This window comes from Poecilia formosa, unplaced genomic scaffold, assembly GCF_000485575.1.
Source record: "Poecilia formosa unplaced genomic scaffold, Poecilia_formosa-5.1.2 Scaffold7, whole genome shotgun sequence".
NCBI lineage: Eukaryota > Metazoa > Chordata > Actinopteri > Cyprinodontiformes > Poeciliidae > Poecilia > Poecilia formosa.
The window spans coordinates 992,973-1,018,770 of record NW_006799946.1 but is presented as its reverse complement, the minus strand read 5'-3'; the positions used below and the strand labels follow the sequence as shown (position 1 = coordinate 1,018,770).

The 25,798-nt window shown below is 39.0% G+C and overlaps 3 protein-coding genes across 10 annotated transcripts in view; all 3 read left to right on the top strand.

The window, feature by feature from the left end:
• The first annotated feature begins 1,622 nt into the window (after positions 1-1,622).
• On the top strand, positions 1,623-8,367 carry trim16 (tripartite motif containing 16). Its single transcript, XM_007570621.2, has 6 exons — positions 1,623-3,145; positions 4,957-5,052; positions 5,326-5,559; positions 6,388-6,559; positions 6,804-6,899; positions 7,559-8,367. Exons 1-6 carry the CDS (start codon positions 2,438-2,440, stop codon positions 8,161-8,163), a joined length of 1,911 nt encoding a protein of 636 aa, XP_007570683.1. The 5' UTR covers positions 1,623-2,437; the 3' UTR covers positions 8,164-8,367.
• An 840-nt stretch (positions 8,368-9,207) lies between these two features.
• tvp23b (trans-golgi network vesicle protein 23 homolog B (S. cerevisiae)) lies at positions 9,208-14,802 on the top strand. 3 transcript variants are annotated; one of them, XM_007570609.2, is made up of 7 exons: positions 9,208-9,316; positions 10,349-10,422; positions 11,412-11,556; positions 12,455-12,544; positions 12,718-12,843; positions 14,129-14,257; positions 14,345-14,802. In XM_007570609.2, exons 1-7 carry the CDS (start codon positions 9,305-9,307, stop codon positions 14,369-14,371), a joined length of 603 nt encoding a protein of 200 aa, XP_007570671.1. In that variant the 5' UTR covers positions 9,208-9,304; the 3' UTR covers positions 14,372-14,802. The 3 variants fall into 3 exon arrangements, with proteins under 3 accessions (XP_007570671.1, XP_016536439.1, XP_016536437.1); XM_016680951.1 differs by having other exon boundaries at positions 9,217-9,313; XM_016680953.1 differs by lacking the exon at positions 12,455-12,544.
• Positions 14,803-15,954: 1,152 nt separating this feature from the next.
• The window catches only part of exoc7 (exocyst complex component 7), a 16,629-nt gene continuing 6,785 nt past the window's right edge, over positions 15,955-25,798 (top strand). The window contains exons 1-8 of one of the 6 annotated variants that reach the window (XM_016680927.1): positions 15,955-16,174; positions 16,327-16,392; positions 17,152-17,336; positions 17,412-17,517; positions 17,995-18,217; positions 20,206-20,373; positions 20,654-20,665; positions 24,904-24,972. In XM_016680927.1, coding sequence (XP_016536413.1) covers positions 16,097-16,174; positions 16,327-16,392; positions 17,152-17,336; positions 17,412-17,517; positions 17,995-18,217; positions 20,206-20,373; positions 20,654-20,665; positions 24,904-24,972 — 907 coding nt within the window. In that variant the 5' untranslated portion in view covers positions 15,955-16,096. Of the gene's footprint in view, positions 16,175-16,326; positions 16,393-17,151; positions 17,337-17,411; positions 17,518-17,994; positions 18,218-20,205; positions 20,374-20,653; positions 20,666-23,085; positions 23,179-24,903; positions 24,973-25,798 lie in introns of all 6 variants that reach the window. The other 5 variants (XM_016680918.1, XM_007570550.2, XM_007570596.2 and 2 more) reach the window with 5 other exon arrangements.

The window sequence follows — 25,798 nt, the reverse complement described above, 5'->3', positions numbered from 1 at the left end:
TTACTCCTATCCAGCACTGAAAGCCTATATGGACTTGTGCCTCTGTGTGAGCTCCTACATGCATACTGCAGTAGCACCCAACAATAGACTGAGTCCAGATCTCAGCTTTTAGGCAGCAGACAAGAAAAAAAGACAAGAGCACAACTTTGGGACATTTTGTCACTTATAGCTTAATCTTCTTTTGCTTATCAAATTAAAAGCTGAAATTATGCAACAGAAGTTGTCAGAGGTCATTTTTGGTGTATCCGTATGGGCTGAACTATATAAATAAACTTTCAGAAAAAAGAAACCCCAACAATAGCTCTGTTTTGTTTCTACCTGCACATGAAAGCTCAGCTACATGTTTTTGTTGTTTAACTAGGAATGTCAGTGAGAAATATTGACCTATGAATGTTGGTGTAAATGTTTTGTTTTGAGTTCATTTATTACCACCTTCAGGTATGAGCTTCATGTTAAAGCCCATGAGTGTTTGAATTTTATATTTTATTACATTCTGGGTTACAAACAAAAAAAATAACTGAAAAAAACATTTATAGAATGTATAGAATGTGGCTTAAATTGGTCACCTGTGTTGTGGAAAAAAATAATTTCCAACTAATGTTAGGTGAAAATCACTGCCGGGTTTATTTTATACCATACACATAAGTATATCAAATAGTCATGGACAGGTCAGATTAAAATAAGACAGAGGCAGCCAACATCATACTTTTATAGCAAGAACAAGAAATTCTAAACATTGGAGAGACAGTCTGGCTCCCGAGCAGCTGCAAAAAACGACATCTAACCCTGGGTATGCAACCCAGACAAGTTAATTGGTGACAGTTCATAAACTCTTAGAATAAAGACATAGCATAGACCAGTGGTTTCCAAACATTTTCTGGGCCCCCCCTATGGTTTACAAATAGCTGTCTGGTTGAATGACGTTTGTGAGGGGGCGGGAGGAGACTCCTGTCTCTAAAGAATGAGCGGGTGGGGGGAAATCGACTTCTTTTGGGGGCAAAATGAATGTACGTTGCTGGACATACACAACAACATCGGTAGCCTGCAGACCACTTGTTAAGCTTAAGGTGATGTATTGATATTAGCTAGTCATCTTTTAGCTAACATTACCTGCATCCAACAGCTTTACTCAACTCAGTTGGTTAGTTTGGAGGGAAAAACTGTGAAAAGTTCTTTGCGTTTTGCTGGTTTGCTGCCATGATTCTAACACACCTGCGTAGCTCCGCACACCAGCAGCAGGTCTCCTTCACTGCCGCACAGGTGTAAACCCAGCGCGAGTGTCGTAGCGCTCATGTTGCATTTAAAGGCGGCTCGGAAAAACAGGTTACGACATGTTAACAACGGATTAAACAGTTTTAACTGCTGATAAAACTGACAGAGGACACACATATGGGAAGTGTGGAAGTTCCTACTGTATCAAATTGACATAGGAATAACAGAGAGTTGGCCATTCTAATTTAAAAACCGAGCGCATACGTGTTCATGGTTTTATTTGTTGTTGTTTTTTTGTTGGGTTTTTTTTATCCATCCAGATGGCTTCCCGCGTCCCCCCGCCCCACCAGGTGGCGCGCTCCACAGTTTGGGAACCTCTGGCATAGACAATCAGATTATTAAAGTCACACCTTATTGTAACATTTTCCACCATACTGTTTCAGACAATTTGTGAAAACAGGACGACATACGAGCACTTCAAAAGGGAATCTGTTCGGTTTAATTCACAGTACAAGTCAGCGGTGTCTTTCAGGAGCTGATTTAATGATTTGAGTCAGCTGTGTTGGAGTAGGGACACATTTCACACGTGCAGGACACCGACACTTGGGGACTGGAGTCGAACAACAATTACCTAAGTGAACACAAAGCAGTTCACAAACACAATGATGTCATCTATCAACTTGTTCATTATGAGACTATGGATTTAGAGCAGAAATTGACTTGGGAAAAATCATGGCTACACCACTGCTGGACACCTGGTGGTAGCACAGATCAACTCAAATTCCTGGGAGGCTCAGTATTTGCATCTGCTCTTGATTTTTAAGCAGCAGACATTTGAGTCTGTTAAAGGCGGCAAATTCCTCAGCAGGCCCGGTGACAGATCCTGCATCATGGCAGTCGCATTTTTCAGTTGAAAGATGTCATAAGTCCCTAGTCAATTTGACCATAATCTTTGATCTTTTTCTTCAAAGCTAAATGAAGCTCTCAGATGTTCTGGAGCCTCTGTTGCTGGTTTGTGAGCTCCACCCACTGACGAAGGCAAGGGCTGTGGGTGTAAGTTTGCATGTGAGTGTTTAGTGGGAGGTTTCTTTTAGACTGAAACTATGAGCCCTGAAAGAAGGTGTGGTTTTCATGCTCTTCAGTTTGAACCGGGAACTGAGAGCTGATAAAAGCGGCTCAGCCTGTTATTTTCTGAGGGTTGGGAGAGAAGCAGGCAGGCAGAGACATGGCAGAACCAGCAGCGGTGGAGGCAGCTCCTGCTCCCAAACAGCGGAACCTGTGCGGGGTCTGCTCAGGTGATCTGAGCGAATGTAAGCCCACAGCTTGTGGTCACTCCGTCTGCGATTCCTGTCAAGGAGACAAAGCTAAAGGATGTCCAAAGTGCCTTCAGAGTCCTGCTGTCAAACCAGCTCCTGACAATGGGCCTAAGCAGAATGGGACAGCTGCTGCTTCTCCTGAGAAAACCAAAGAAGAACAAAGTCAAGACCCAAAGACTGTGGAGCAAGTCAAAGTACAAGGAAAGCTGATGGAGTCTGAGGCCCCCAAAGCCCCAGTAGAGAGTGAGACAAAACCAGAGCCACAGACTGACCAGGGGCCAGAACCAGAGGAAGCAAAGGAGGAGCCACTGGGTCCCGATGATGTGGTGTGTGACTCCTGCATCGAAACCCCCTGCAGGGCCTTGAAGTCCTGTCTCACCTGTATGGTGTCCTACTGCGAGGCCCACCTCCGCCCTCACCTGGAGAACCCAAAGTTTCAGAACCACAGGCTGGTGGAGCCGCTCAGGGACATTGAGAGGCGTACCTGTGAGAGTCACAAGTGGCCCTTGGAGCTTTTCTGCTGCGCTGATGCCTGCTGCATCTGTCAAGACTGTTTGAAAGAGGAGCACCAAGGTCACAAGACAGCCCCTGTGGAGGAGGCTCGGAGACAGATAGAGGCAAGTGACCATCTTTAAGTCTCCAGGATTTGTTACTAAATTAAGATTAAATTCTACATGGTAACTTTAAAAATCGGTTCTCAATAAAACATGGCAGTTTAAATGGATCCCAATCCCAATTGTTTGGAAAAAAAAAAAAAAAAAAAACCTACCATGCTTTGTTGTATTTTAGTGTGTTAGATGGTTTTTCAGTGTAGTTTGAGAAATAAAAATGAGAACTTTAAATACAGGAACTGAAAAATTCCTTCAAACATTTCACTTTAAAGAAGAAGTAGGATTTAACACCACAGCTGTTTCTAAACTTCCCCATTCATCAGGGAACACTTGTTCTAATCACAACAGTAATCCTGTGTCTGTGTCCGCTGTGAAGGCCATAAGATATCTCTATGTCCGACCCTCAGCTTAAGTCAGATTCCTACAGAGACACCTGTTATTCTCACATGGTGGAGTTGCAAAACCTCAAACTGTTTATTAGCTGTAAAAGAAGAGAGAACAATTACATTTCCCGTCTGAGAAACGAGAAGAAAAGTGATGATACAGTTATCAGTAGATAAGAAAAAAAAAATACTTTTTATTCTCAATGTTCTGCACAGATTGTTTGTTACCAGAGTAAGATGCCCGGAATCTGCACAGCCTCACCTCCCACACCATACCTTGAAGTTTCTCTGGGTGAGGGGTAGAGTCACAGGAAAGAGACTCCCTGTTGTTGTGCACAGCCAGAAGAAATACAAGGATTTAAAGCCCCCTTATCCAGATCAGGCTCCAGGAGGGGCACTTGGTTTCATTTTTCTAGGCAAGGTGTGACGTTTTCTTTGGTCCTCTCACCTTAAAGTCTATAATTGCTTCCCAGAGTCAAGTTGGCCTGGGAAATCCAGCTAAATAACCAGCTGAAAGGTAAAACTTCATTATACTAGTCCACCTTCACCGATGGCCATATGATATTTAAAAATAAGATCTTGCATATGGGCCTCTGATGACATTCCTGTTATTAGCAGAATAGGTTAAGGTGAGAAGCTTCATCTTCTGGGGTAGCTGATTTCTGCGGCATCTCAGTTCTGAAGCTTTTTAGAGAAGAGGATGACAACAGAAGTGGGGTTGGAATAATACGATGACAATAAGAAGTGATGTTTTGGGTGGTGGGTTTCACAACATTTATCCTTTCCCCACAATATACATATTTGAAAGATGACCTATAAAATACAAATGTGTGAATTGATGTCCCTATCTTGTTAGAGACATTTTTTTTTACCTTTTAACCTAAATTTAAAGAACTAAATGTAATATTAACTGTCTGCTAGTTGGAACTTCTGTGTTTCTCAAACCAGGACTAAACATTAATTTAATAAACATATCAGAACCCTTTCAGACTCTTGCCTGCAGTGTCACTGCCATGCCATTCCTGTGTTAGACCCCTTTTTCAGAACAAATTCCACAGGCAATGAATTTCTGCACTAGTTTAATACGTTTTTAACTTTTAAGGACACGCCTACTCAAGAAGAGGAAACTGAGATTAAGGTTTCCCTCGGGGTCTGAATCTTATTGGAGACGAATCTCAGAGTAGCTTGATCTCCTCCGAGTTGTCTGGACCTGCCTGAGGAATTTCGACCTGTCTTGCTAGATTTTCAATAGATGAAAGTTTTGAAAGAAATGTGTATTAGAGAGATGTTAATATAAAGTTACACCGCAACAGAATGGGGAAAACCAGAATGAAATGTCTACATGCATATGTCTGCATATTTTCAGTGTGACTGCTTGTATCATGGCTTTAATGAGACTTTCTCAGATCTCTGTTTTCCTTCTTATGATCACAGAAAGAGCTCAGCGAGAAACAGACGCAGATGATGAAGATGGTTACGGCAGGAGACAACGCCATCAGCAAACTCCAAGACAACAGAGTTTCTATCGAGGTAAAAATAACACATGACTAATCTGTAAAATGATTCACAAGGTGTATGACGAAAACATGTCGTAATAGTTTTGTTAAATATGTGGGTGAAGCAGCTATTTTTGGTGTAAAAGTTTTGAAGCTGCCCTGGAAAAACAGGTTTCTCTGTGAGGTCAGAGGAATGCTGTAGTAGCCGTATGGTAGTGAGGTAACAAATATTTGCCTTCTGAGGTTGGGTAGGTATGTCACATCACCGTGTTGCTTCACTGCATTTTCTGCATGTTATATTTCGCAGCAATCAGTGACAAAGGTACGAACTGTGATCGAGAGCCAGTTCCAGGAGCTTCAAGTGATGGTGGAGAAGGCCAAGAAGGAGGTGACGGAGATCCTGGAGGCTGAGGAGAGCCAGGCGCTGAAGCAAGCCGATGGCATCCAGGTTCACCTGGAGCAGAAGTACACAGAGCTGAAAAAAGCTCAGGCCCAAACGGAGAAGCTTTCCAAAAATAAAAATGATGTAGATTTCCTGCAGGTGAGGTCAAGCACCTTTACAAAAATAATTTCAAAATCTGTTTAATATAGGTCTACAGAAGAACATTGTAAATCCAATCATATAGACAGATTCAAAATCAACTACATTTGTTCCAATTTTATCCCAGTTATAAATCGGTGCCATCAGTTTGCCATTCTCATTTGAATTTTCCATCTAAAAAAACCCACAGACTGCGTTAATTTCAGACTTCAGCAATTACTGTCCCTGAATTAGCACGTAGCCACAGTGGATAATTGACTGAATTGTGTACAGTTACCCAAATAACAATTATTCATTAGCAATATCAACTAAAATGAACTGAGAAGTAATTTCTTCATGAACCACGACACACTCAAAGAAAGGTGCCAGAAGGACATTCAGTTTAACCCAATAAAGCTAGGTGCTACAGGAAGTTGGATAGCAGCAGTTTAAATGACCGAAAAGGACGGCAAGGTGGAATGAGCAAATTGTATTGAACTTCAGTACCATATATTTAAAGATACAGCACACCACCAAGACAGACAAGTTTGTATGTTTCCTCCATGTTTGGACAATGTGCTTGAGATGAACAAAAATAAATCTTAAACTTTACAAAGATTTGACCATGTTACGTGAAAGATTGAGAATTGCTTTAAACTGTCAGAGTGAATTGGCCTTTTAAGTCAAGAGAGATAATTTTAAATTTTGGGGGATATTTACACAAAATGTGTCATTATAGTCTTTGAATTCCTGCATTAGTTATCTAATCTTCATGGATGAAACCATGAAGACAGAAGTCCTCAGCATCCAAAGGCCTTGTTCATTTCTGAACTGCTCTTTGTTTCTCAGGAATATGCTGAGTGGAAGAAAGAAGCCACTGATAATTCTCTATCTGGTATCTACGTTGGCCTGGAGGATCGTTTGGACTCCTTCAGTCAGGTGATCCAGGAGTCCACAAGCAATCTTTGTGACATGCTGGTGTCTACATACACTCAGAAGATCAAGGAAAAATGCAACAATAGTGAGTAAACCTAAAGTTAGCACCAGAGAAATTGCAGTCCAATCAGTCGTTTCTTTGGCTGCTTGAGCATGTTCACACATGTAAAGAATTTCTAGCTAAGGAATGCCTTGGTGCATGCTTGAGTGCAAGACACATGACAACTAGGTCACTGGTTTTTGCACGTTATTTAAAAAAGATCATCTTTAGGAGCACGGAGGCTTTGAATACTTGCTTAAATGGAATGTTTTTGGTTGTTCTGTTCCAGATGAAATAGGAATAAAGATAACAGTCCAAACGAATACCGCAGCCAAGCATGACGGATCCAAACGCGACCCAAAGACACGTGCTGACTTTCTCCAGTGTAAGTGACATTTAGTCAGAGTACATAGTTATGATTTCATACGCCACATTAGTGTTAAGAAATTCACTTTCTCCAAAATCCAGCTCTCTCCCCACTGTCCAATAACATTCAATTTAGAATTGCTATCTACTACAAATTGTCCTTCAGTTTAAGTGTGTACATCTATGTTGGTCTTTCCTGTATGTCCCTAGGATGATCTGGCAGTCTTTCCAGAATGTACATAATCTTTTGCACTTTGACTGCTGGAAGTAGAAACCAGCCCCCACTGACATTGCTAGTGTAATGAAAAATGAATGGACAAATATTTAATATAGACTTCCTATATAATATAGACTTCCTGCTTACATTTATATGCAGCATGAATGGCATTATAGATTCCAACTACAGAACAGACTGTGGTTAGCTAGTTATACCTTTTAATCTGTCATTCAAACTTTTATAACTGTTGATGGTGGTGTAGTTTGGTTGAATATTTTGGGAGGGCAGATCTCCATTTGGGCGCACTTTGAAAACTTGTAGGACTTGTAAACTCTGCCTTGCACATATTTTGAACACACAAATAGTTCATGAATTTACCCAAGAGTCTAAGCTCTGTTCTGTCAGCGCCTTTATCTCAATTATTTTGCAACACAACTAACTTGTTAAGCATTTCTTTCTAGATGCCGCTCAAGTAAGTTTCGATGCCAGCACGGCCCACAAGTTCCTCCGCCTGACTGAGGAGAACAAGAAGGTAACCAACACCACGCCCTGGCAGCATCCTTATCCCGATGTTCCTGAACGCTTTGAGAACCATCGGCAGGTCCTGGCTGCTGAAAGCTTCTATGTAGGTCGGCACTACTTTGAGGTCGATGTTAGCGGTGACGGCACGCATGTCGGGGTCACATACAAGAGCATTGACCGGAAGGGGGACGAGAGCAGCAGCTGCATTACAGGAAACAACTTCTCTTGGTGTCTCCAGTGGAACGGGCGAACCTACTCGGCGTGGCACAGCGACAAGGAGACACCACTGAACGTGGAGAGGTTCACTCGAATTGGTGTTTACATTGACTATTCCCAAGGCCTTCTTTCTTTCTATGGGGTGGACAATACCATGACACTCCTTCACCAGTACCAGGCCCAGTTTCTAGAGCCTCTTTATCCGGCTTTCTTCCTGCCCAAGAAAGAGAATATTGTAGTTCTGGTGGCTCCTGGGGAACCGTTACCGCTGAAAAGCCCCTCTCCCTCTACTTCACCTGAAGATGGACCTTTTGATTCACAATCCTAAACAATAAAACCTTAAAAAAACTGAACTGTTCCATGATTACATCTGAAAAAGGGAAACATGGGAACTTTTGACATGTTCAACCTGTTTGCGTAGTTGGAAAATCAATGTTCCTGTGCTTATGAATTATATTTTTGGCTTTGGGAGTACTGTTACTGGAGGATTTTCTGTTACTGTTTTGCATGGAAATAAAAAAATTGCTTTTCAGTTTGTAGTAAAGGAAGTCTTTGTTCACATAGATCAATTTTTCAGCTTACCATGTTTATTTCTATAAACGACCCTTGTTTCACATCATGTTCCACTAACATGACAAAAACTTATCTGAACCATCTCAGCTTTGCAACTTTGATACAATACACCACAGCATTTATCACTACCATGTTGTAAACCTTCCTGTTAGTTCTTCTGTCAATCATCCTTAACACTTGTCTCCATTCATGCCGCTTTGTCCTCATTTTCTTCTCATTCATTCAAACTCATTCATCTTCAGTACACGTGGCTTCACTCTTCCACTTTCTCTCTTTCTCGCATATATTCTCAGTCTTGCTCCATGCTGTCTCTGATCTTTATTCTCAGTATTCCTCTACCTCTGCAAATTTCTATAGCTTCTAGCATCAATTTCAATCTTGCTGTGGAGAAGTGAACAGAAACAGTCATTGTAATAGTTCATAAATGGAGGCAGATGATTTTCTGTACAAAGCACTGCAAGCTGCTCCATTGCAGTTTTTCATATAATACTAAATTGGTGTGTTTTGTATTGACCAATGTGAACAGATTGCACATGCCTTTCACGAGGTATGTTGCTTTTTTATAGCTTGCATCTACTGTAAAATTAAATTGTAAACTCAGTAGATTATTAAAAGCTAATACTAATCACAGTGAGTCCTGTTGAAATCAATTTTGTGTTGTACAGAAGAGAGGAGAGGTAAATTATCAGTCAGAAAGAGGAACACTGTTTATTACTTTTAATTATTAACAAAGAATTTACCCGATTTTGACTTACTGTGCAGAACACATTCCACAAAGGGCTTTCACTCGCTTAATAGAACCGCCATACTGACGTAGTGGCGTCAGTCACGTAACTAACGCGTCACGTAATGTGACGTGTCACAGACTATGTAACCAGGAAGAGCTAAACTTCATCATGCTAACAGGAGTAAGTGGAAAATACTCACTTATTTTATTTAAATTTAGACATATCACACAGTTTATGCTTGTTCTGTGATGTTGTGAAGAAAACTGTTGATAAAGGTTGTTTTTTCTTATTTCCAGTGAAGGCGAACAGCTAACTTGCTAATAGTGTTAGTATGCTAAACATAGCAGCTACATGTTAAGTTCTGAAAAATTTTGTCTGAAATCAACATTTGCTTGTGTTTTGTATTAAGTCCGTGAAGGGTGTTCTTTTCGTCTGTATGTTTTATAATGTACTCGACGTTTATGTTTAGTAATGTCTTAACTAGAATCTGTATTTCAGCGAAAGGTGGCTAACGTTAGCTTCACATCTGCCAACAAATATAAAAACACTCTCCTATATTACACTGACAACGACAGTGTAATATAGAGAACAAATACCATATTTGTTCTCTATATTACAGAGAACAAATATGTTCTCTGTAATATAGAGAGCATTTGTGTATTTGTGTACACTTGAGTGTACACAAATACACAAAAATGTATTTACACAAATATTTGTGTATTTACACAAATACACAAATAGAAGATAGAATAAAGTGTATTTGTTCTCTATTTGTAATTGCGGTTAACGGACGCATGTTAATTGTAAAACTAATTTACAACATTGAAGCGAAAATCTTGGGATCCCTCCAGTTTCTTGTATGTAAAGTAATTTTGATCAGTATTTTTCAGATTTTACGGATCAAAGTTATTTGCTCTAGCTGTATACTGTATGTTGGTATGCAGGTCTATTTACAGAAAACAACTCATTTAATAAGATGATAAATGTTACTGTTGATTTCTGACCTTGTTTTTAACACAAGGCTAAAATTTTAGGTGCTCTTACAAGCAGCAGAAAGTTCAACCTAACAGTGTGTGTTAAAGGTTCAGCTCCAACAGGGCTTTCACTCAGACTCTTGTGACCTCTGATCAGTCCATATGGACACGTCTGAGTTTTATTTCGAATTAAGTCTGTGTCTCTGAGGATAAAGCCTCTTTCTTATTGATTCCTCAGGATACCAACGATGAAGACGTGTCTCTGTTTGATGCCGAGGAGGATGCAGGGAAAAGGTCAAAGAAGAATATCAAGTAAGTTGACAGAGTCCTGATGGGATTAACTTTCTGTATGCGTGCTTGAGTGTACCTAGCAAATATTGTCACAGTTTTTTTATTTCAATGTATACAGCATTCAGGCAAATGAGTCAGTTGTTTGCCATTTTATGGAGACAAAAAAAATAAATAACTGACAGTTTTAGTTCTACTGAGCTGTTGTTTTTAATGGAGTAGAAGAATAAAACATGTCCCACCCTACTTATGGTAATTTATCAAACAAGTGATCATTCTGTTTACTTACACAAAGCGTAATAAAATAGTTGTTAGAGATTAGATTTTTTTTTTCCGTATCAAGAAGAAGAAGAAAAAATTAGTTATAAAGTGTCATTTACGTCTTGACTTTTTGAGTCATGAACAGTCTTTTCAATAAGCTTTTACATCAGTTAGTATTAATTTTTTGCATAGTAGCTCAGCTTTACAGGATGGATCATGGATCTTTTTCTGTATTAACCATCATCAAAAATGATTCAAACGAGTCTTTCCTGTCTTTCCTCGGTTGAGGAAAAAGTGTTGCACAAACTTATTCCACAGTCAATGACTGCTTCTCCTTAATAAATTCATTTAATTTCATGATATTAGTGTGGTTTTAGTGTGGCTTTTCTTTCAGCTGATTTCTAAACAGATCACTCACAAATACCACCTTCTGCTTTTGTCATTTTTGTTGTATCTGCAAAAGTATTATCCTACATGTTTTTAGGTTGTATTGCTTTGAGTTTTCTCTCCAGAGACTCTGGCTTGCTGAATTCCATTTCTGCATCTTTGTTGTTAGGTTGTCAATAATTTTACCTACATGGTCACATTATTGAGCTTAGAAATAAAATATTTTTTAGCCATGTCTTGTTTAGATTATCTTGATTTTTTTTTTTTTCCCAAAACAAATAATTTTCTTCTGTATCTGGCAGTAGTAATGGGTGTAGTGAGTAGATTTTAAATTATGGTGTAATTGTGCTATAAATCTGTGGCAGGCATCCGGTGGCATCCTTCTTCCACCTCTTCTTCAGAGTCAGCGCTACGCTCGTCTACCTGTTCTGTGAGCTCGTCAGTGGCAGTTTCATCGCCTCCATGGTCACGATCATCCTTCTGCTCTCCTGTGACTTCTGGACTGTAAAGGTGGGCATTATTTTACTGTCCTAGGGCTATGTTTTAAAGTAGTTAAATAAAGCATTCTGTTTATGTAATCAATGAGGATAAAAGCTCCCTTCTGTATGCTAAAGACGTCAGAAACGCTTCTTTTTTTTGCATCACTTTGCTCAGAGGCTTTGAATAAACAGCTTGGTGGTAATTTTAATTTTCTTTGATCAAATTAGAGAAAATGAGCATTTGTTAAATTGTCAAAAATTATAAATAATTTGGTTGATATCTATGCTAAGCTGAACCAAAGTAGTTCCTGTACATGGGTGTCCACTAATCTTATGGCTGCAGTTCAATTCAAAATTTCTTTATTGTTTCTAAAGGGAAGTTAAGTTGCATGTTAGACTTGTTTAGTATGTGTTTATATGTATTTTATTCTTGGGAAAATAGAAAGCAGGAAATGCCTAAAATGGGTTAAGGTTTCTAATTGTCTTTGACTTCATAGGTCTCATTTTCAGAAGATATTTTGACAGAGTTACAGAGTTACATTACAATTGGATTTGCACCATTGTAATGAGGGCTGCATTCCACTGCTGTAGCCAAGCATGCTTTTTATCTGTAGAGAATGAAGTTTTTATGTCTCACTTGAGTTTGTCCTACTTCAACCTAAATCATCAGCTGTGGTTAATGAATTCCTTTGCTCGTAATTGAAGAACTGAAAACAAGGATTAAGAATGATAAACTATCAAGCACATCTAAGAAAGGTTTCAATTCACTTTGATAAGAGTTATCTCCGTTTCTAGAGTTAGATTTCCAAGAAAGACTAAAGTTATGTCAAGAATTTCGGTTTCAATACAGCGGTGGAGACACACTAACAGAAACAGTGTTTTCTCTTTCACTATGTTAAAATGTCTGTGTGTGAAATGTTGGTTTCCAGAACATCACAGGCAGGTTGATGGTTGGTCTGCGGTGGTGGAATCAGGTGGATGATGACGGGCAAAGCCGCTGGGTGTTTGAATCGCGGAAGGTTTGAGGTTTCTCTTCTTTCTGCTGTTTTACCCAGTTCACTTCCAGGCCTTTAACCTCTCACGATGTTGACATCTGGGGCTATATGAGTTTGATAAATGCATCCGTTTACTGTCAGTGGCCCTTATGGTATTCACAGATGGTGTAACTGTGAGAATATCCTGTTTCCTTCAGGGTGCTGGGAAGCAGCAAACGTCAGATTCAGAGTCCCGAATCTTCTGGCTTGGACTGATAGTTTGCCCGGTCATCTGGGGAATCTTCGCCTTTAGCACACTATTTTCATTTAAGGTTAAATGGATGGTAAGTTGCTTCATGGAGTAGATACAGATTCGTTCAAAGTTCACATCCACCCATCATATATGAATGTCAGTAATTTTTGGCCTTTAGGATTCATTGAAGCCATTATTTTTTGGAATGGAATGATTATATAACACACAACTGCAATTCATAAGTGTGTTCTTTTTTGTACCGACCCAGTAATATTTGGATAAATGTCCGTTAGCAAGTTGCATCTCAACCACATCATGTTTTGATTACTACAGACCAGGTCCTGAATGAATTCTGGCTTGATATTTGACCACCACTCTTTTTAATCACAATTGATAGAGCTTATTTAAATCCACCCATTAAATATGTGGTTTTGTGCCATTTAATCATAGTCAGGGTTTTAGAAATGCCATTCAGGAGGTTTAATAAAGGCCTCCCAAAACCAGTTTTAATATGTGTTTTGAGTTTATTATCCTGTTGGAACACCAAAGTTTGTCCAAGTTTTTAACAATTTGACCCAAACTGTCTCCCTAGGATGAAACGAAATTGGTAGAGGGGTCATCGATGCAGGACTTTTAGATGTCCTGCATCTAAAAGTTACAGGACACCAGACCCTCAAGGACTGAAGTTTAACACTTTTGGGGCAGAATATTCAGGAAACACTCTGGAAAGTCACCAGTTCATACTGATCTTAAACTTTAAGCCAATGAAACAGTGGGGAAACTTCCAAGAACAGTTCAGACGTACTCATCAAATGGATCATAACAGTTTAAATTTTATGAACTGATATTTAAATTTGATCTCTGTCATAAAACCACCTAGTTTGTTAGAACTCTGTCAGTTTTGCAAAGAGGAGAGGGCTGTTATCCATCCAGAATGATGCCAGAAGCTTGTTGATGGCTAAGGAAAGTGTTATTTGAAGCATCAGTGCAACTTAAGGATTATGTAACTAAATATTACTGGGAGTGAACATATATATTTTAACCTGCAGCTACAGTTCTGGACTTGTGTTATTGAGAGAAAACTTGGATTGAACTGAAACGTATGAACCAAATTTCATTTCATTGTTTTAAATTTCCTTGAAGTTATCATTCCAACCTGAAAAAGTCAACTGCAAGTAAATCATTTAAAACCCAGAAATAATGACTTTCATGTCCATTATGAGTGAATGTAAACCTCTGACCTACACTGTACAAAAATGATCACTGTATAAAGTACAAGTTGCAATATTTTGATATTTTTTTTATTCTCAAAGGAAGAAATAATGTGGATATTAACACTGTTAAACCATTAGTGACAGTACTGTGTTCTTCTTCAGCCTGTAGTGATCATGGGTTTGGTGCTGCAAGGAGCTAATCTGTACGGATATGTGCGTTGTAAAGTGGGAGCAAAGACCAGCCTAAAGAACATGGCCACTAATTATTTTGGCCGACAGTTCCTGAAACAGGTGAGGGGACTTCAGATCAAATGACTCTGAAGATGTTCTTTCTCTGTTGTTTTTCTAAAGTAGCACTGATATTTTTGTCATCCACAGACACTGTCTAAAGAAGAGGAATCGTAGAGTTTTGCACGTCTGCAATTTTCCTAATATCGTAGAATAAGTGGATACAGGGATCTTTCCAACATGGACTAAAGACATTGGTTTTGTTTTGAATTTAATGTTCAAATCCTCTGAGTTATTTTCATGTTTTATTCAGAGGTTTTGGTTGCTGTTTTTCAATAACTGAACCTGCGCAATAAACACTCTTTACTAACACCTCAGACATGAGTAACAAAAACCTGCAATGTTAACCTGACTAGTTTGTGTTGTAGTCTCATAAATATATCTTTAGTTTGTGTTTTTGTTTCTTATTTTTCAATAATTTAATGCAACTTTAAGCAGTTTTTCAGATGCTTTGTAAAGAAGTTTTCTTGCACAACAGGCTGTGTAAAGTATTGCTTGTAAATATGTAAGTAAAACAAACTATGAGGAATATCTTGTGGGCAAATGCATTTGGGACTTTATTTTCTGACTACTTCCCTGTTTTTATTTATGCTAATTTATTATCCAGAAACGAAAGTAAACCTGCTTTTAGTTCAGGTGTGTGCATGTCAGGAAAGAATAAAAACAGACCGTCATTGAAAGTTCTAAACCCTAAATTTAAATTGAATAGTAATGGAACAAAAACACACAAGGTTTGCAGCTTTGCTGTAAAGAATCGCCCAACAACGTCTCATGCATTGATGGTGGTTCCAAAGCTCTATTGGCCAATAGTAGAGAAGTTGGACAGCTCTCCTCATTAACATATTGATGCAGCAGAAATACAGCAAACGGAAAAATACCAAGCTGAAATACAGCAAGCAGAAATACAGCAAGCAGAAAAGGGAGAAGCAAAAAAACAAAGCAAAATATCTATTTTTCTTGACACGTTTAGAGGAAATGAAAAGGAAAATGTATACATTGCTCGACGGAAACTCGTGTAAGGAAAAGGAAAAACTAAATGCATATGTATGCTTTTATTTCTTATCAAAATATATATTTATGGTTTTATTTATTACTTTATTTATATATTTATTCTTTTATTTATACATTTATTATTTTATTATGTCAGTTTTGGTCTTCCATACTTGGGTGCTTTAGTTTTTCAAACAACGCCCTCTGGTGTCTATTTTAGTATGTTACATAGTTGTGTGTGTGTGTGTGTGTGTGTGTGTGTGTGTGTATATATATATATAATTTATTCTAAAAGGGAAATTTGGGGTACGGAAAAGACAACACATCAAGAATGTCACATCAGGGACATTATTTTTTCCCCTAAGCGGCTGTGCTACTAAATAAATAATACTGCTGAAAGTTTTTCAGCAATAAGCACGGCAACTTAGGCTTAGGGGGATAAAATGTCTTGTGTTGTCGCGCATGTGAACATTTCGAAAAGGCGGCTAGCTTTACTGCAGTCTTAGAAAGCGTCAAAGGCCAAATTTCCAATAGCGCTACTGTGATCTACATGTCTCTTTTGATCAGTCATGGCAGTAAGAAATAGAAAACATGTTCAATTCAAAATTGATAACTTTTTTTTTTCTTTTTTAGTTAATGTGCTTAATGTCCCCAGAAACGTACGCAAAATGCTTCAAGTTAATTTATTATTTTATTCTGAAACTTCGGCGGAAGCTACCTTTCTATAACGGCTAACCAACCTAGCTTATAGTAGCTTCCTTTAGCTCCTAGAAACAGCAGCTTTGGTTTATTGTTTTTATGATTTAAACAGTCCAGAGAATTTGTTCTTCTTCCTCTGGAGACCGTCTTTTGATGGGAATTACATCCAGGATGATTCCTACCGAGGATGCGTCCGCCAGGAAGCGAGAGATCGAGGAGAAACTGAAGCAGGTCAGTTTGGCTGGACAGGAAGAGGAGATCTATGCTAAATTCACAGTTTAGCTAACAAACAGGATGTTTAAATGCATACAGACTGTAAACTATAATGTTGTGGTGTCCGATAATGTGTGACGACGGGATTATTTACTGTGGGAATTTTACAGGAACAGGAGACGCTGTCATTCATCCGGGAGAACCTGGAGAAGAGCGATCAGCTGACCAAAGGCATGGTGAGAAGATCTGTTTACTGCTGTCCAAAACATAACAGACTGCCACTTCTACTAACTACTACTGCTTACTTATTGACAATAACACCTTGATCTTGCTTTTGCTATATTGTAAGGATTATTATTTTATTTTCAGTCTCTGAGTTTGGTCTATTGTAATTTTATTTTTAGATACTAAAACATACAGCGACATTTAAAAAAAGAAAGAAAAATAAAACATATTTACAGAGAGGGCTATCCACACATATTAATGAAAAGTTGTGTTGAAGACAAACCGGCAAAAGAAAACGGTTGACAAGCAGCCTTAAGGGAGATTTACACGTGAAGTCAAGTTAAAGTTCATTTATAGAGCACTTTAAAAACAACTGAAGCAAACCAAACTGTTGAACAAGTCAGCAGGGGCTAATAAATGCACAGAATATAGAAAAAGTACAATATTGGTACGATATGGTCACACACCCAGAATATGGGCAACAACTATCTCATGCCATGTGTATAGCCAATCCTGAACCGGAGGTAAACCAGAAAGTCACCTTTCTTCTTAAATTAAGAAGAAAGGCGAATGGATTGTTTCTCAGAGGTCCAAAGTTGGAAATCATGCTATTGCAATAAAATATGACATTTCGTGGCCATTTTACACATCTGTATCACAGGTTCCTGTATGCGTGCTGTATGTTGGCTCCATTTTTTTATACACATAAACTTCAGTTGAACCTCTCATCTGGGTTTTTTTGACCTGTTCTGTTGTTCTCGTTTTGTAAGGTTTCCATCCTGTCTTCGTTTGAGAGACGGCTGATGCAGCTGGAGAACTCCATCATCCCCGTCCACAAGCAGACTGAGAACCTGCAGAGGCTGCAGGAGAATGTGGACAAAACTCTGTCCTGCTTGGACCATGTCATCAGCTACTACCACGTGGCCAAAGACACCGACAGGATAATCAGAGAGGGGTAAGGAATTAGCTCCACCTTTTAAATTCTGCTGCAAGCAGTTACTGGGATATCATGTACTTGCTTTTTCTCAAGACCTTCAGGCAGACTGGATGAATACCTCGCCTGCATTGCAAGGATCCAGAAAGCTGTAGAATACTTTCAGGACAACAACCCCGACAGCCCGGAACTTAACACAGTGGTAACTATCTTCTGAAATCTGTGATTATGTCATTTTTCTTTTTTTTTTTTTTCCTTCAGTTCAACAGTCTGAATCATACCCATCACACAAATCCCACACAGTCTTCAAAAATCTGGGAAGATTTGATTTGGTTGAAGCGTTTTTTTCAAGAATGGATTTGTATGATAAAATAAACTGCTAATGTAAAACATTTGATTTTTTTTTTTTAGATTTTATGTTTTATCCTTTTTACCAAAATGGTAGATATTCAAATATCTACCATTCATCCATCCATTTGTTCATCCATCTGTTTTTTCAGCTTGGGGAAAATGTTATATTTCTTTGAAATCTTATCAAAATTCACTATAAACTGTAAAATTTAGTTTAGAAAGGTAATTGAAAAAAATTTAAAGAATTCCTTTGACCTCTGTGTCTATTTCCATTTAAAACACCCTGATTAGTCAGTTTTTTTGTTGTTGTTTTTTTTTTTCTCTTCAGAAAGCTCGCTTTGAGAAAGGGAAAGAGCTGCTGGAGGCGGAGTTCCGGAGCCTCTTGACCCGCTACAGTAAACCCGTTCCCCCCATTCTGATCTTGGACGCCATCAGTGTGGACGAAGACATAGAGCTGCAGGAGGAGGTGGTCCTGGAACACCTGCCCGAAGCCGTATTGCAGGACATCATCTGTATTTCCGGCTGGCTGGTGGAATACGGACGCAACCAGGGTACGGCGGTTTGTCTTAGTTTGTCTGCTCTTTTTATATCACTTCCACCCCGGTTCTCCCAACTTCTTCTTAAATTAGATTTAATCCTTTAGAAGATTCATTCAGCTGTTCTCTCATTCTAACATAATACGGCTAAGATCACATAGTGTTCTCTTTCCTTTAATATAAATGCGTTGTATGAGATCCTCTGAATAAACATCTCTCATTGAATGTGGAGCTGTAATGCAAATAAATTAGAGCCAATTTGGGCCTTTCTAATGTGCTTCTTGTTCAAGAGATGCAGAGAAGTTTCATTTTCTTGACTGATGATCAGCAGGGAGGCGGGTCGGGATCAAACTATATTTAGCTTCTGTGTTTCATTACAACATCCATCAAAATATGTGTCACAACATACAAAAATGTGTTCCTGTTTTGTGCTCCAACAGATTTATTACAGTCCACATGATTGGAAGGTAAAGTTATTAAAGGTTAAGGGTTTAATTCAATTTAGTTAGAAGACTTTATCCAACAAGCCTTGCTGTTGTATGTATTCTCAGCAGGAGTTACCTCATCACTGTGAACTTCTTCTAAAAATAAGATTTCGAAGCCAGTTAAACAGCCAAGTAGCTGAAGATAAATGAACAAATATGTTGCAGGGGAAAACGGAAGTAGCCCACCTAAAGTTGCCATCAGGGGGCAGCGTAGCATTAACAAGAGAGCTCGGCTGTATCCGAGGCTGCACAATGATTCTCTGCTGAAAAGTCGAGCAGTTAGCAGAGCCCGTCTGGATACTTCACAAATTTATTTCGGAGACAGGCCAGGAGCGATTAAGAGGATGTGAATGCTTTTGCCTGTACGCATGAGGAGTTTTATGAGCCACAAAACTGGAAGGATTGAGCTGACTGAGCAGCCAAACGATAAGCCTGCCTTCTGGCAGTTGGTGCACTTTGTCATTTATAGTAATTGTGGTCGTTATGTGAGATAGAATAAGTGATTTCTAGGTCTTTAGGAAATAGTTTAATTTTATATGGTACCTTTATGGTTAGAGACCATTTATAATCGATCATTTGATCACTCTGTCTTTTATGACTACAAATTTAACAAGAACTGGATGTGAGAGCATTTATCGTCCTTCAGTTTTGTCTTTTTTTTTTCTTTTTTTTTTCTTTTTTAATAAGAGCGTTAATGGATAATGCTAGACAGGTTGGAGCACAAATTTTTAATCCTAATCTCTCTGTCCATCCCTACGTAATGTTTCCAATTTCAGGATAACATCACAGATTATTTATATTTGCAGGTATACTTGTAGCATATTTGTTTACATGGATTTGTAGCTGCTCTGTGAGCTGAATCTGGAGTAGACACTGGGAGTGGTGGAGTGTTGCTTCAGGCGCAGGAGACGTGACAGATACCCATCAGTTGGTTTATATTCAAGCTGCTGTTTCATCTTCACACAAATCTTGGTAGCACAAGGATTTGTCATGTTTCATCAAAAACAGTCAAAGTGGGGAAGAAATTTTTTTCTTGTGGATGTTGATATCTCTATTTATACAAACGTCTGTTTTATTCTGCTGTATCATTTTCCATATATGGTAAGGATGAGCATTTTCACCATCTGACACAAAACACTATTAAAAATTGAGTTTTTAAAGACTTATCTTTGTCCAAAAATTTGATACATGTTCAATTTGATTTGTTCCTGATCACTTGTAATTGTTATGTGGTTAAAACAACAACAACAACAACAACAACAAAAACAATCTTTAATCTAGGAATCGTCTAAAAAATGAAAACCTAACAGCCTGACTTACTGATTACATAACACACCCAAACACACTTGTGTAAGCTTTGACACAAACATGACCCATATAAGAAGAAATGTGCTGCAGGAGATGAACCAATTAGAGTTGTTTGCTTAATTTCTTCATTTCCTAAATGTTAGTAAAGTGGGAGATTTATTTATTTTTTTTAAGTCATGATGTAATCTTAAAAATGTTCTTTTTCTGCAGATTTCATGAACGTCTACTTCCAGATCCGGTCCAGCCAGCTGGATCGCTCCATCAAAGGCCTGAAGGAACATTTCCGCAAGAACAGCGCCTCCTCTGGTGTCCTGTACTCACCGGCAGTCCAAACCAAACGCAAGGACACGCCCACCAAAAAGGCTCCCAAGAGACCAGGTCAGCAGCAGACGGACCTGCTTCCAAACATAATCTGTTAACGTTCCTCTCCATTCGGCAACCGCAGCTTCTGTCTTACAGATTAATGTAACAAAACACGTCCGAATCTGTGAATAATGACGTTTGCATTCAGTCTTTGTTGGTTACCATCCAGCCACGTCTCCATCTCTTTTAAATCATTTCTCACCACATGGTGTGATTTTTATTTATTTTTTTTCTTTAAATGCTCTAACCATCCTTCATCCTTTCCTCCTCCATAATCCCTGGGTTGTGATGACAGTCTACATCCCAGGTAAACACAATGCTTCTGTGTGTGTGTGTGTGTCGCGCTTGCTTGTGTCCGTTTGGTGCCACGTGTCGGAGCGGAAGGAAAGACTCTGCTAGGGTTTATGTTTCGAGGTTCGGTGTTTGATCAGACGTGGTCGGTTAGCTTCAGCGCGTCGGCCTTCAGTTTCACGGCGAGGGTCAGCATGAAGCGGCAGCGATGCCGTGAGTCAGCCGCTCTGAAGGTGGAACTGATTAAAAATAATAAGCGCTTTGCTGCGGATTGTTGCTGTTCCGCACAGACGACCTCATAAACCCCCGTCTCGGTTCGTTCGCCTTCGTCAGATCCTTAGTGTTCTGTGTTCAGACAGAAAACACTTTTGGAGAAAAGAAAGCGGAACATTTGCTAAAAGATCTCTGCTGATGCCCTGAAACTGAAGGCTGCGTAGACTCAGTGATGTGGTGGTTTGTGACTAGAGCAGCTTGCCGCCGACAAACGGCTTAACTGATTTGTCACACAATGTGTGCAGATAATTGGAAAAACCAGGCTTTGTAGGGGATTCATTCACTGTGCAGCGTGACTGATAAGCAGTTTGTCCTTCTAATTAATGCCAGGAGAACAAAAAGACATGAAAACTAAATAAAACATTTATTAACCATTTCAGAACCAGGACAAATTCAGTTGCACGTATGAATTGGTAACCTTTCTTCTGCCTGTTTAAACTTTTGTTAGATTAAGTTTTCTCTGCTTTCACTGTTCAACATGTTTCTGTAATGAGGCAGAGATGAGCTTTGATTTCTGAGTATTCAAAAATATCAATGCAGTGCGCTGCTGTTTGCAAAACTGCCTAGAGGTGGAAGTAATGAGTTGCAGACCATCGGCAAGATACTTTTGCAGCTAGAATTCTCGGTTCATTACAGCTTTGGAGTAATTTTGCTTATCTTTTGAATGTAAAACCCATAAATGAATCACAAGTAATGGGAAGAAGACTCGGTTGAAATCTCATCCGCAGCAGCCGTCGTAACTGAATGTCTGTGGCGATGAAATCTATTTTACGTTATTTAACATTGCTGTAAAAAAAAATATGTCCACTATTGGCTCTTTTCTTGGCTGACTTACATGAGCGTTTTAAACATTAGAGCAGCACATTTATAGGGGAGGCATCAAAAGATTGACTCTGCTCAGTTCTCTGTCAATGCTTGTAAGAAGGTCGCTAAAAGTGATGCTGCGTTGACGTCCTGAAGGCGGAGTTTTGGAAAGATCGGGAGATTTTAAAGAGACAGAGACCCAATTTCAAAGAATTTCTTTTGATATATTTGATGTATATAGCGACTGAAGGTTATTTTATTATGCTTTTAAAATGACACTATGTGCCATGAAAATACATAATACTGCCCCTTTAAGTCTTTTCTCGATTATCTTATTTCTAATTAAATTAATTAATTAATTAATTTCTAATTTAATTTATTAATTTAATTTAATTAGTTGAGCAATTCTTTTATTCTTTTTCATGTTTATCTGCATTTTCCCCCACTTTGTCTTATATTCCAATCTGGACAGAAATTATCAAGTATTTATTTCAGATTTTTTTTTTTTTTTGGTTCTGAATATGAACATTGATTGGCTGGAACCACCAAACAGTAAAGGAAAAAAAAAAAAAACAATATTCTACTGACGTCCACCATCTTCTTATTGTTAAAGTGCTGCTGTTTTCTGACCTCCCTGATGGTTCTGCAGTGGCCGGTCGACGTTAAAACCTTAAACATTGGTTCAGAGCTTTTCCCTGTAAGCTTATGCAGAGACTCGTAGTGTGTGTTCTGTCGCCGGTGACGTAGAACTGAGCTGAGGTTGAAGTCGGCATGTCGTTGGACGTGGCTGCAGCGCCGCGGCCGCGTCTCTGCGTTCGCTGCATGTGTGATTCTGCTGATGTTCTAACCATCCCAGCTTTGTACGGTTTGTTTTGTAAAATGTGCCACACGCTCACTAACCCAAGCCAACACGTCACGTTTAACTCTAAAAGCTGTTGAACATGTTTCATCTGTGTGTCTTTAGACTTTTTTTGTTTATTTATTTATTTTTTTTTATCAGTAATAATAATGATGCTGACTGTATTAATTGTGAAGGCTGTGTACCTAACCTGTGTATTCTCTTCCATGACCCTGGCGCTGTGTGTTTCAGCACAGCTGTCCTGTCAGTGCTTTAGTTTATCTTTCACCTGGTTGTCCTGTTGTGTAGCTGTGGTGGTGGGCTGCTCCCACCCCCCCCATAGATGCCTCTGCTGGCTGTCTTGTGGTGGAGGGATGTGCCGTCTGCTTTTTCAACACTCACTTCCTAGCTCTCCTATCTTTTCTTCTCCTCCCTTCTCGTGTTTCTTGGCTGTCTGGACCTCGCTGCCTCCCCCCCCCGCCCCGCTCCTCTGGACTCTTTCTGTCTGTCTATGGGACCAGGGACCATTCGCAAGGCCCAGAACCTTCTGAAACAGTACTCACAGCATGGGCTGGATGGGAAAAAGGGGGGTTCTAACCTCACTCCTTTGGAAGGTAAAGCACCTCGGTCTTCTCTTCGCTCTGTTTTCCTCCTGCAGCTGTTTCAGATGCAGAAAAAAAAAAAAAAACAGGCCCGTCACAATGGCGCTGAAGGTCTTAATTGGCCATGTTTGATTGGAGAATAATCAGTTTCCACCCAGAAACACGTTTCCAGTGTCGAGAAGCCTGCCAGCTGAAGCACAGATTGAAGGTCAAAATGTTTTCAGGAAATTTTAGTGAATGAACAGCTTGTTGGTCTCCATGACCTTCACAATCTGTTTGAACGTTCCTGGATTGCTGCAGATTTTAATATTCCCCTTTATTAAGAATGCAGTCATACATTGCTGCACTTTTCATTTGCTACATCGCATATTTTTTTCCACTGAATTCCTCTCTTTCCTAACCAGGCTGCCGGTAGCAGTCATATGACACTTCTGCCACTTTAAACCTAGTACTGGAGAAGCAAACATGCTGTGAGACACTTGCAGGAAAATTAATGCAGTGTATTTAATTATAAATAGTTTACTTTTTCACCATAAACGATTTAATGCTACCATTTATTGTATTTTCTTTTTCTGCTTGGTCGTTTTTGAGTGGTGGCTAGACTATCTAAAATGCAAGCTGAAATCTGTCAGACTCTATAACTTGACTCTTTAAAGAAAAAAAAAATCTATTAACAGTAACTCCTTTGTCCTGCAGTCACCATTTCCTCCTGATATGAATAATTAATGACTTTTTGTGGCTGGAGGCCTAGATTGATCACCGAAGCCCCTCCTGTCAGAGCACCTTTGGGCTGGAAACGGATAGACTAATCCTTTTTGTTGAGGCTGGAGCAGCTGCCAGCGAAAGCCTTACTGTAACTTCACACTGCCTGATTATAAATTATTTGCAGTTCTTGAACCAGTGATGGCGGTATGAGGTTTTAAGTTTAAGAGGCCACAACAGTACAGGTCAATACCCCCAAAACTATTTCATTCTTATATTTATAGAAGTTCACCTTTTCCCAATTTAGACAGATGTTCATCTTTTCTACATGTGGCCCCATCTTTAATTAAACTTTCAGTCTATTTTTCATTTATTTATTTATGTTTTACTTTTTAACATAATTCCACTAATTTACAGAAACAATTAACTTCATAACTGGTGTTTTATTGTTAATACCAACATTTTTGTACTGCTTTGTATTTCAGTTTGATCTTACATTAGAAACATTACGTGGTTTTCATTCACCCTTATTATACCTTAGATTTCAATGTAATAAAGCTATCAGAAGATTTTTTTAAAAATTACATTAAAATATTAGAACATTGTTGTAAAAGAGGTATACATTATTTTTAATATTATTGCGCATTGATTAAAATAATCCAAGGTGAGACTGTGCGGTTTTTCCAGAGTAGCGATAACCTGCAGTGGAAACGTGTGTCAGGATGTGGTTTTTAAAAGGTGAGACCAATCTAAAGCTGTTGTGAAACTCGAAGCCTGTTTCTGTCTTGTAGCTTAACACGCTCATTGATTTAGACAACATGAACCTGTGGGCGCCCCCCCTTGCCCTTCCCCCCACCCCCCTTGGCCTTCAGTGGGCTCCCCTGCTTTCTTTTCTGGTCCCTGTTCTGGTGCTTGGTGGTGGTCGGAACAGCTGATCCAGGGTCAGGTTTGTCTCCCCCCCTTTCCCCCCTCAGTCTGGTCAGAGCCCAGGTGGTTTTTGACCAGTCTTCCTGCTGTCCCGTCCCCACCCACCAGGTTATGATAATGACCTGCGGGTCAAACTCCACTCTGACGCCCTGAACGAGAAGCACGGGGCCGCCGCAGGTGAGTTGTGAGAAAAAACGGGGAAGAGAAAGAGAAACGGGTGGACCTCGGATTAAATATCATTGTTTTGTTTTTGTTTTGAATACGGAGCATTGTTTCGGCCTGCAGACGCAACACTTGTTGTCGCCATAGCTCGACACAGACTGCTTCACGTATTTGTGTAAATCCTGATCAATCCCTCGTGTCTTTATATTTTTCTTCCAAAAAGGCAGACATGCTTCATTGTGGAGCGATAATCCTCCAACTTTTCTTTTTAGTGCATCAGCTGGTATTACAGGGTATAGTATTGTCTGATGGCAAAAACAGAAGTAGAAAAAAATCCACAAATATTTCAAAGTTTGTTTAAAAGACAAATGTTTCATCATGTGCTAGTGCAGCCACAATAATTATACTTACCTATCTAATTATATAGAATCAAGTCAGGTTCAAATTAGTCCACTTTATATTGCCAAATTCAGTTTTAATGACATACTTATGACTAACTTATTATAATACAGTTCAGACAAATTCAGGTCATCATTTAATGGCTTTTGTTATAATAATATTTATAATGATGGCATAAATTGTGTGCAAATCCAAAATAAAAGTAATATAACAATTACCAAATTGTAAAAAAAAAAAAAAAAAAAAAAATGGATTAAAGTACTAAATCTTATGTAAGACTATGCTTATTTTGCATGGTAATGAAACTACTACCAAAATGAGTGTTCATAATAATTACACTGAACATTTTTTTTTTTTGCTATCATAAACATCATCATGTTTATCTCATTAGAACTGATACATTTTTTCTGAGGGCATTTTAAAGTTTTCGGGAGTTTTTTTA